The sequence below is a fragment of the Sminthopsis crassicaudata genome, chromosome 1 (genome assembly GCF_048593235.1).
Source record: "Sminthopsis crassicaudata isolate SCR6 chromosome 1, ASM4859323v1, whole genome shotgun sequence".
Taxonomy (NCBI): Eukaryota; Metazoa; Chordata; class Mammalia; order Dasyuromorphia; family Dasyuridae; genus Sminthopsis; species Sminthopsis crassicaudata.
The window spans coordinates 349,322,664-349,334,927 of NC_133617.1; the positions used below are offsets into that span (position 1 = coordinate 349,322,664).

Sequence of the window (12,264 nt, forward strand, 5' to 3'; positions counted from 1 at the left end):
TCCTTTCTGCAATACTATATAGACAGTTTATAATGGGGTCTCTAAAGCACAAGATTCTGCCATACTTTTAGTATAATCAAAGTTAATTTTGATCAATTATTATACAAAATGACTCCAATGTCTTATTGTGGTAGTCCATAATGAGTTCTGTATTTTAATTTTAATTTTATTTTTATTCATGTTCAATAGATGAATAGAATAAATGAATAGAAAAAAGGATTATATATGAAATTGAAGGTCTCTCACATTGCTAACTTTTTTTTAAAGTATAATTTCAGTCTGTAGATTTCAAAGCTATCATATCTCAGTACTTCTTAGTCCTTGTTTTCTTGTGTATATGTATCATCAGTGGCCCTCTTTTAAAAAATATTTTATTACTTGTCAGTTACTTATCTCCCCAAATATTCTCATAGCACTTAGAATTGAGAGGGTAAAAATGTTGAATATACATCTGGCACTGAATCATTACCCTAGATTGGGATTTTAACAGTAATCTTGCTTACTATGTACTTGCTGTGGCCACAAATCTCAATCTGTCATAGTAGGTAAGGATATATTTTGTGGAAATTTGGGTAGATAACTTGTAAGGGTCTCTTGTTAATATTTTAATAATTTTAACTTACTCTTACTCTTTCTCTACTCTTCCTCTAATATCATCTTTCCTTACCTCTTTTGGCTATCCATCTTGGCTTGGCTCCCATAAAGTGAGGCTGATAGCAGACTGGATCAAAATATGTTGTTTACAGGAAACACATTTAAAACAGGGTGATACATACAGAGTAAAAAGTAAAAGGCTGGAGCAGAATCTGTTATGCTTCAGATGAAATCCAAAAAGCAAGATATTTAGCAATAACAATACTAAAGATATGCACCAAGTGGTGTAGCATCTAAATTCCTAAAGAAGAAGTTGCAAGAAGAAATAGATAGCAAAACTATAATAGTGGGAGAGCTCAACCTTGCACTCTCAGATCTAGATAAATCAAACCACAAAACAAATAAAAAAGAAGTTAAAGAGGTACATAGAATATTGGAAAAGTTAGGTATGATAGATCCTTTGTATTTCTGCATAATTGGAGCCATTGCTTCCATTATCAAGACCAGACCTCTGGTCATATATCATATATATATGATAGCACTTCAAGTTAACCCTGTTTACTTCAGTTTCCTCATCTGTCAAATGAGCTGGGGAAGAAAAATACAAAATATTCCAGTTTCTCTACTATGATAACTCCAAATGGAGTTACAAGGAGTTAGATATGACTGAAAATAACTGAAAAACTTTGAGCAACAGAGTTGTGAACTATTACCCTTAAGTCACTTGGATTTTACAATCTCGGTTGGTTTGATTCTTGATTCCTCTCTCTTGTCCCACATAGAATATTCATTTGCTGTTATTTTAACACTTTATATACTCATAACCCTCTTAACCTTCTTTGCCTCTTATCAGGATTATTATTATAGCCAGTTCCCACTACAAGTCTATCTCATCTCATATCCATTCTTCACAGATTTTCCTAAGTTTAGAATAAGATAAATTAAAAAAAAAATCCTTCTGTTGTCTGTTAGTACTTTCCACATTTGATTTTTTTTCTAAATGTTTCTTGTGTTTCAAATCTTATCTTTCTTCTTGTGCACTGGTTGTCTGGCACTCCTGGATTTTCCTATTCCAATTTTTCTACAGGAAGTTTTTCTTGGTTCTTTTGAGCTTCTAGCTCCCCCCCCCCAAAAAAAAAGCAAGGGTAGTAACTAATCTTGAAGCCTCTGACATATACAGAATCTATGACATTGGACAAGTCAAGTAACCTGGAAGTAGACTTCTAAAACTATACTTTCCAAAGGTGCCCATGTACATTAGTAGAGTTTCTCATTTTAGACTTTCCTATATTTTTGCATCCTCTGCAAACTTTGTATTCCACACTCTTCATTCTGATTCCCATCTCCACCCCATCCTTAAGGACTGGGGTTATTTCACTTTTTTTCCTTTTTATTTTCACTGCCTCTCCCTTTATAAGGATTTAGAATGATTGACTTGTTCTGCATTACCTTTGGGCCAGAGCTATGAGATAAGTGTTGAAGGACACAAAGATGTTTTGAATTAATTTAAGGGGAAAATACTGGCTATTTTCTGGAAAAGCTGCTTTATAGTGGAATACATTACCTCAGGCAGTAGGGTGGGTTCTCCTTTACTGGATTGTTTCTTTCCCAAGAGGTGCAGTGACATCTGCAGGGTGATGTCTTGACTTGTCTGTAAGTTGGATTTAAGTGAGACAGAGTTGTCATCAACCTTACTCTGTCTTACAAAGCCATTGGAGTCCACTGGCAAGTCTAGATGATTGGTGATGGTCTAGCCCTCTACTGGAAGTTAGGTATAATTAGGGATGCTCTTGTTAGGAATTTTGTATGGGTTGGATTGTATCCAGCTTTGAGACTGAATCTTGAGTCTCACTTTATCCATCCTTAAAATGGGAATAATATTTATACTTTTCATCTCACAAAATGAAAGAAAACTATAGGATGCAAATAGTTGGTAGTCTATATCTGTGAGGGCTAATGAAATGCACTCTACAAACTGTGATCTTGGAAACTTAGTTCAGTGTTGGTTACTTCTCATAGGTGTCTAAAAAAGAACATTTGGATCAGGTAACTTTTAAAGCATTTTCCAGCTCAGCTTCTATGGGCTTAAGGTCTTCTAGACTTCAGTTTCCTTAAGTAGAATTGATGAATAAAAGTGCCCTTCATCCTGAACCATATGCATCTCTGGGTTTCTTTCCTTCATTAAACACTGTATCAGGTACACCATGTCTGACCAATACCAGATGGGAAGATTGGTCACAAATAATCCACATCAATATTTGGAGTGGAACTGTCTCTTTTTTGTGCATCTCATGCTTCTTTTGAGCCATTGCAATTCTGCTTCACTCACAGCACTGTCTTTGATGTCATTCTGGCAGTTCTTTGTCAGCATGTCTCATGTCATAGGATTGATTCTAAGCCAGGAAAATGCAAGGTGCTTAATAAATGCCTACCAGTCAGTGATGATGAATTAAATACCTGCATACAGAGAACACTATGCTACTAGGGGAAGGGCAGGGTTCAGATAAGGACAGTGGGACAAATGTCCCTGATTTTCTGGGGCTTACACTGTATTTTGCCTTTGACCTTTATTGACAGTACCTTAAGATTAGGCTGTGTTTTGTAGGTCAGTATTATTTACAGAGGGATTCACGCAATAGATTCCTGCTCCAATTATTCTCCAGGAAACATTTGTTAGTACAAATGAACTTGTGCATATGGGTGTCTTTCTGTTGTAAAACAAAATCTATGTGGAATCCATTTTTCCCTATAAATTTTAGCCGCTCAATATTTACAACCAAATTTGTTGTTCTTTTTACTTTTTGGGGTCTCAACTTTTAAAAAGATGGTCTTTAGAGACTTTTTTTACTCTCACATGATATTTTAAAGCATTTATGAATTAAGTACTGCCCTAAGTGCTAAATATAGTAGGAAAAAACCCCCCACAAACCTGAGCATAGAGTTAAGAATATCTGAGTTCAAATCTAGCTGTGGGACCTCAATTAAGCTAGTTTGTCTTAGTTTTCTCAATCATCAAATGGCAATAATAACAGCACCTACCTCATGGGATTCTGAAGACAAAGATTATGAGGCACTACATACATGCTTATTGCCTTGCTTATTTTTATATGTACATGCAGTAGAATCCCATTGTAATAGCCAATTGTTATGCAGACCATACCTTCAGTATAATTATTTTGATGGACTTAGCCTAGGTTCATACAACTAGTAGTGTTTGAGGCTGGATTTGAACTGCCTATTTACTGAATCACCTAGCTGCCCCCAGTATAATAACCTCCCTCCTATTCCCCCCGCTTCCCCCAATAACCTTCCATTTAGCTCTTTTGAAATAATGCATTGTCATGGAATATATCCCAGAGAAAGGAATTAGTTATCCACATAAAAAAAATTGCCAGCTGTCTAAATGTAACTATTATACTGTTACTATTATACTATTATCTACTATACTGATCTATTATACTGTTGGTATACTTGTAGGTATGTGGCATTGCAGATGGCCAGTAAGTTGGGACCAGATGCACAATAGAAAGGAGAATGGACCATTGCATTTAGAAATTGCACAGTGCTTTTAACAATCCCAAAGCTTCTCCTTTTCACAGATATCCATCCTTTTTGTCTCAGTGAATAGAAATCTTGACATATCACATTCTAAAAAGTGAATATAGGGGCAACTAGGTGGCCAAGTGGATAGAGCACTGGCCATGAAGTCAGGAGGACCAGAATTCAAATCTGGCCTTCAACACTTAAAAAAAAAAAAAGTGATGACAAACCCAAAGATCCCAACTTTTGTGATAAAAATTCATTATTTGACAGAAACTTCTGGGAAAACTGGAAATTAGTATGGCAGATACTAGGCATGGACCCACACTTAACACCACATAAGATAAGGTCAAAATGGGTCCATGATTTAGGCATAAAGAACGAGATCATAAATAAATTAGAGGAACATAGAATAGTTTGCCTATCAGACTTGTGGAGGAGGAAGGAATTTGAGGAAGGAGAACTAGAGATCATTATTGATCACAAAACAGAAAATTTTTATTACATCAAATTAAAAAGCTTTTGTTTAAACAAAACTAATGCAAACAAGATTAGAAGGAAAGTAACAAATTGGGAAAACATTTTTACAGTTAAAGGTTCTGATAAAGGTCTCATCTCCAAAATATATAGAGAAATGACTCTTAATTTATAAGAAATCAAGCCATTTTCCAATTGATAAATGGTCAAAGGATATGAATAGACAATTTTCAGATGATGAAATTGAAGCTCTTTCCACTCATTTGAAAGAGTGCTCCAAATCACTATTGATCAGAGAAATGCAAATTAAGACAACTCTAAGATACCACTATACACCTGTCAGATTGGCTAAGATGACAGGAACAAATAATGATGAATATTGGAGGGGATGTGGAAAAACTGGGACACTGATACATTGTTGTGGAGTTGTGAAGGAATCCAACCATTCTGGAGAGCAATGTGGAATTATGCCCAAAAAGTTATCAAACTGTGCATACCCTTTGATCCAGCAGTGCTACAACTGGGCTTATATCCCAAAGAAATACTAAATGTTTGTGGCAGCCCTTTTTGTAGTGACTAGAAACTGGAAAATAAATGGATGTCCATCAATTGGAGAATGGTTGGGTAAATTATAGTATATGAATGTCATGGAATATTATTGTTCTATAAGAAATGACCAGTAGGATGAATACAGAGAGGCTTGGAGAGACTTACATCAACTGATGCTGAGTGAAATGAGCAGAACTAGGAGATCATTATACACTTCAACAATGATGGATGTATTCTGTATGAGGATGTATTCTGATGGAAGTAGATATCTTCAACATAGAGAAGAGCTAATCCAATTCCAATTGATCAATGATGGACACAATCAGCTATACCCCAAAAAGGAACACTGGGAAATGAGTGTAAACTGGTAGCATTTTTTTATTTTTCTCCCCAGATTATTTTTACCTTCCGAATCCAATTCTTCCTTTGCAACAACAACAAAATTCGGTTCTGTACATATATATTGTACCTAGGATATACTATAACATATTTAATATGTATGGGAATGCCTGCCATCTAGGGGATAGGGTGGAGGGGAGGAGGGGAAAATTTGGGACAGAAATGAGTACAAGGGATAATGTAAAAAATTACCTATGCATATGTACTGTCAAAAATGTTATAATTATAAAATTAATTAGAAAAAAAAAGTGATGGATGGTGGTGGTCTTGAAGGGAATGGGGAGATATGTTTGGGGGATACAGCTTGGCCACATCTTCAGTTAATATTTTTTATTTACTTGTATTTTTTTCAAAATGGATTAATAGAATATTTTTCTTCCTTTTCATCATAGGAGATGGAACCCCTAGAGAAAATAGCCCTTTCATTAACAATACTGACATGGAAAGAGAGAATATATATGAAGGGAAGAACATGGCTCTGTTTGAGGTAACTTGCTTTCTTTTATGTATACAAATACAGCTAATTTGTACCAAGGGTATTTGTTGATTCTGATTTAGAAAGGTAAAGGCTTAGTAATTTCACATTGACACATTGCCTTTTCATTCTTGTATAGATTAGTGAATGTTTAAGGGTAATTTAAATTAATTTTTTCCCCTTTTATATTGATTTTCTGCATTTGAAGCTTATCACATAAAGAAAAAGGGAAAGATGAATTCTACTCATAATAAACATAATACCAGCTATTTACAGTCAGTTACTAGAATTAGAATGGCAAAATTAGCAAAAATGTGTATATTCTGTAGTTGAGTAGTTTTTGTCAGTAAGTCAAAAGAGAGAGAATGGAGAGAATGGCTACATTTGTCTTTTCTGAATTATCCTTTTAAAACTAAGCTTTCTCGGGGCAGCTAGGTGGTGCAGAGGATAGAACACCAGCCTTGAATTCAGGAGGACAGGAGTTCAAATTTGATCTCAGGCACTTAACATTTCATAGCTATGTGACCCTGGGCAAGTCACTTAACCCCAGCCTCAGTGGGAGGGAGGAAATTAAGCTTTCTCATTATTGTGAATTGGGGAAGCAGGGAGAGAAGGAAGGACAAAGTTGTCATTCATTTGGTTGTTACAAGAGAACTACTGAATCAACTCATTCAAATTGGTGTTATTGAAGTTAACTTTATGCTTCTGTATTTCATTGGTAAGCATTAGAGCCACTTGGGAGTTTTTTATTCATTTACTCAGGGCAGGTAGATAATTATGCTCTGTAAATTGAAGAGACTGATTTCCTTCATAGTGCTTTGTTATATACATGTGAGGAGATTTTTTTCTTTTTTAAAACTATTGAAGAGTATTTAAGTGGGAAGAGTGCATTTGCATTCTTTGCAGAAACTCAATTTTGTTATTTTCACATCCAAACAGGAAGAAATGGACAGCAATCCCATGGTATCGTCACTTCTTAATAAACTAGCAAATTATACCAATCTGAGCCAGGGTGTGGTTGAACATGAGGAGGATGAAGATAGCAAAAGAAAAGAAATTAAGGTATTTACATTGAAAATATTCTTCCTTTTCTACTTAAAAAAAGAATACAAAGATCAATGTTAAATGAAAAAAGAAGAAGAAAAACAACACAGAATTCTGAGAACAAAATCCAGCCATTAAGGTTATCCACTTATCCACCAAGGTATCTTTCTGTATTTGTTGATATATTATATTTGAGATTGCATAAGACTCCTTAATAGGTATAACTGCTAAGAAAACTTTCTTCAGTAATCCTTTTATTGTAAATTATCTCTCAAGAAATAAAAGAGGGTGTGGATGTATTTTTATATAGGGTGTCCCTAGACTTACTGCAGATTAGTGTGACTTTCAGGATAGTTTATATTGCATAGTAGCTTAAAGCTGTTTGGCTTTATGTAGAAATAAAATGGAAAAACGAATTCCCAGGAGGGTAACTTATAATTCAATTTGTCTTCTAGGTTTTCTGGTCTACCTATGTAGCCTTAATTGATGGGAATGTTGGACAAAATTAAATTCATAAGCAGTGTGCAAATGGAAAAAAAAATAGTCACACTTGATTCCCAAATCTTAGGACTTGTAATGAGCGATTATTCCCAAACTTTATTCCTGTACCATATGAAAACTCCTCAAATAAAACAGTGCCCTTGTTGGCATCTGTCTTCCACAGGAACTTGAAAACTTTTAAGGAATCATGGAAATATTAAATTCCTTGTAGTTTCAAAGCCAGAAATAAAAACATCTCTGTACTTTTCTGGGGGGGATTGAGACAATGCTGTTGATTGAGATGATGTTGATTTAGATTTTATTCTCCTTTGGTTTCAGGCTCCACGAATGGGAACCTTCATTGGTGTATACTTGCCCTGCCTGCAGAACATTCTTGGAGTCATTCTTTTTCTGCGTTTAACATGGATTGTAGGCACAGCAGGAATCCTTGAGTCCTTCATCATCGTGTTCATGTGCTGTACTTGTGTGAGTAGTACACTGTCTCAATCATATTATCACACTCTTGAAATAATAGTTAACTGTATTCATTCTTACTAGACAATATTTTTCTTTTTTTTTTTTTTTTTCTTTTTCTTTTTTTTTTTTTTTATTATAGTTTTTTTTATTTTCAAGATCTATGCATTACCTATGCATGGATAATTTTACACCACTGACAATTGCCAAGCCTTTTGTTCCAATTTTTCCCTTCCTTCCCCCCACTCCCCTCCCCCAGATGGCAGATTGACCAATACATGTTACATATGCTAAAGTATAAATTAAATGCAATATATGTATACAGGTCCAAACAGTTATTTTGTTGTACAAAAAGAATTGGATTTTGAAATACTGAACAATTAGCCTATGAAGGAAATAAAGAATGCGGGCAGACAACAATAGGGGTATTTGACATTCTATGTAGTGGTTCATAGTCATCTCCCAGAGAGTTCATTACTGCTGTATTGAGAACTGATTTGGTTCATCTCATTGTTGAAGAGGGCCACGTCCATCAGAATTGACCATCATATATAGTATTGTTGTTGAAATATATAATGATCTCCTGGTCCTGCTCATTTCACTCAGCATCAGTTCATGTGAGTCTCTCCAAACCTCTCTGTATTCATCCTACTGGTCATTTCTTACAGAACAATAATAGTCCATAGTATTCATATACCACAATTTATTCAGCCAATCTCCAATTGATGGGCACACACTCAGTTTCCAGTTTCTAGCCACTATAAAAAGGGCTGCCACAAACACTTTTGCACATGTAGGTCCCTTTCCTTCCTTTAAGAGCTCTTTGGGATATAAGCCCAGTAATAACACTGCTGGGTCAAAGGGTATGCACAGTTTGATGACTTTTTGAGCATAGTTCCAAATTTATCTCCAGAATAGCTGGATGTATGCACAATTCCACCAATAATGTATTAGTGTCCCAGTTTTCCCACATCCTCTCCAACATTCCTCATTATCTTTCCCTGTCATTCTACCCAATCTGACAGGCGTGAATGGTATCTCAGAGTTAGACAATATTTTCTTATTGGTTTATTTCTCATTATAACTAGGAGAAAATTACATTACATAAAGTCCCAAGATTCACATTGCTAATTTAGGCTGAACTAGAACCTGTACTTGGTATGCAGAGACCAAAATTATCCTTTTATTTATTTTGTGATTAAGCCTTAGAATCTTTGTCACAGATGGGAGGTACCTTAAGAACAGCTTCTTCCCACCTCCAGAAAAGAGTCACATGTTTAAGGTTTAGAGCTCTGATGGGATTAGAATTGCTCTACACTGTGTAGATGATTGATGAAGTGTTTGTTAATGGACATAATGAGGCATGAAACTTCTCATGCATTTTAGATTTAAATTTCTGTATTTCATGAATTACAACACTAGATTATTTTCTTCTGGATTTTAAAAAGATGATTTAACCATAACCATTTAAAGACAATTATACTTTAACTTTAACTACTTTTCTTTGGCCTTTGTAGTGAGATAGAACATAAAACAGTTCAGAATAAAAATATGTCATTGAAGTTCAGAGCTAAGAAAAATTCATATAGTTTGATTATTTGAAAATCATTGTTGACAAATATCTTTAGTCTTTTTGTATTTTTTAGAAAGCCTGATCTGTGATTGTTTTGAAAACTTCATGTTTTGGGGGTGGTGTGGGGATGCTGTACCCTCTATTGTATCTGTGTCCTGTTGATGATTTGATGAAGGATGAGGTACTTATTATGATTTCCCTCCTCCAAACAAATCTGAAATAAATTGTAACACATGATTGTTCTGTGGACATAATGAATCCATGATGCTAAGATTGAGCTAGATTTTGAAAGGGAATTTGAATAATTATGGAGGATTACTTTATTAAATGGCACATTTTAAAGGTGAGAATGCCATGGCTTGAAATTGGCTTGACCATAATTTTGCAATGTCAGAATTACGATCTCATGATGTCAGGTCTGCTTCTGGATGGCTATACCAGGTGATGCCATCATGAGTTCTGGAACAGAAGTGAACAAGGAAAGTACTTAGAGGTTCTGCCTCATTTGAGTGGGGCAATACATAACCCATTGAAGAAAGTATAAGAGAAAGTTAAGATGGAAGGCATTCACTCATAATATTTAGAACAACATAAAGGTCATCTGAGGGCTTGATTACAAAGGAATGAATAACTTTGATTTTTATCCTAGTAGTAGTAGTGAGGAATCATTGCAAATTGTGAAGTGGGGAATTATTCAAAGATGGATTCACTGGCAGATTATAGCTTTTACTAGAGATTAAATGTCATAAGACTAGTTCAGAACCTGTTGGAATAATCCCAGGCATGAGATATTGAGGGCTTAAACTGCACTTAGAACATGAAGAATAGATATAAAGCAACATTTAAGGGAGTATAAAAAAGATATAAAATTTGACTTACTGGTGATAAGGAAAAAGGAAGCACCAAGATAATGCTGAGGTTTCAAGACTTATAGTCTTTTTGCTTTGAGAAATAGCAAATTTAAGCAAATATTTCAAGAAACTTCAGAAAAGTCTTGGAAGTCCTATGAATTTATGGAAGATAAAGTGAGTTAACCAGGAGAACAGAGTATGCAGTAATGATTAGTATCCATGAAATACTCGGCTAGTCTGATCGAAACAATGATCCAAGACAGTTCTAAAGGAAAAATGCTATCCACCTCCCGGAAGGATAATGGATGAACTCTGAATGCAGCTTGAAATATATCTTTTCAATTTATTCTTGTTTTAGTTTAGTTGTTTTCTTATGTTTTACATGATATCACATTTATGTATTGCTAACCTAGTAAAGGAAGGGAGAGAATTTGGAAAAACTCCAAAAAAGTATCTGGATTTGGGGCAGAGAGAATTTCATTATAGAAATGCTAAGTTTAAGATGTGATATAAATATTAAAGATATTGATGCCTGGAGAAATATATTTGATAAAGGAACTGAATGGGCTCTCTAAACAACTCAACATATGTAAACTTAGTAGTATGTATATATTTACATTCATATATGAATGTGAACATAGGGCCAAAAGAGCAAAGCCAGAGGAATGCAGAAGATTGGGGGAGGGGTGTGTCATCAAAAATGAGGGAGAGAAGTAGGATTAGCCACTGAATTTTAATTTTAAAAGAAAGTTGGTCATTCACTCCATCAGATGTTTCAGAAAGACTAGAATGATGTCAGTCCTTTGCTCAAATCCCCATCACCTGTTACTTGTAGGAGAAAGTATCCAAATTCAGGCCTTTTTTGTCTATCCTCCTATTCCTTCTGTTCCAGCTATTCTCTGTGCTACCCTTCAAATAAATGTTCTTTTCCTGCCTTCAACCTTTTGCCCATGTTATTATCTGAATGCTCTTCCCTCCCTCCCTCCCCCTCTCCTGTCATCTGCCCAGATTTTTAGATTATACTCCTCAGTTAAATCCATTTAAAGGCTTATTTTTGCCTGAGGATTTCCCTGTGGGTTCTTATCTTTCCTCTGAACTCTCCTTGTAAGAGTGGCACATTTTGAGCTCTTAATCTCATTGTATTTGAAGTGCCTTTAGCTAACTATGTATCTCTCTCTTTTTTATCTCTTGAATTAGATTATAAAGTTCTCCTAAGCTTAAACCCTATTAAAAATGGTTTTTTGGTCCCCTTTCCTTGATAATAGATGGCTTGCACAGAGCTCACTGCAGCACACAACTGATGTTGTTAATTGGTTCTGTAATAACATTATTGAAATGATTTAACAAGGGAAGAAAGTTTTTTTTAACTTCATAGGATGGGGGATGGACACTGGACAGATGTGTAATATCATTGGAACCAGGGAAAGGGGTCATTTTCTCTGTTTTAGCTTTAGAAAGCTGCTAAGACCAATAGGGTCAGACTGAAATAGAAACAGATCCCTGCTAACCACACATAGAAAACCACAAATTAACACTATCTGTATGTAATTTTTGTTAAAACACTTGCCTACTACATTTTAATTTGGTTTGGGTTGAGCAGGCTAGGCTACATGTGGCCCAAATGCTTCTATACTTTTAGCTTTGAACACTGAGAATTTAAATGATTTGCCCAGATTTACAGAGTTTATATCTATCAGAGGCAATATATAAGACATATTATACAGTCTTCACCAAATTGTGTCACAAAAGGGTTTCCTAACTAACTGACTTTGGTTTTGCTGCCCCTATAAAAAAAGAGATGTCTTTAT

At 35.1% G+C, this 12,264-nt stretch overlaps 1 protein-coding gene across 3 annotated transcripts in view; it reads left to right on the forward strand.

Annotated features, from left to right (window-relative positions):
* The window catches only part of SLC12A7 (solute carrier family 12 member 7), a 267,293-nt gene that overhangs the window by 197,182 nt on the left and 57,847 nt on the right, over nucleotides 1–12,264 (forward strand). For all 3 annotated transcript variants that reach the window (XM_074279170.1, XM_074279171.1, XM_074279172.1), the window contains exons 2-4: nucleotides 5,952–6,046; nucleotides 6,974–7,096; nucleotides 7,898–8,044. In XM_074279170.1, coding sequence (XP_074135271.1) covers nucleotides 5,952–6,046; nucleotides 6,974–7,096; nucleotides 7,898–8,044 — 365 coding nt within the window. The remainder of the gene's footprint in view (nucleotides 1–5,951; nucleotides 6,047–6,973; nucleotides 7,097–7,897; nucleotides 8,045–12,264) is intronic.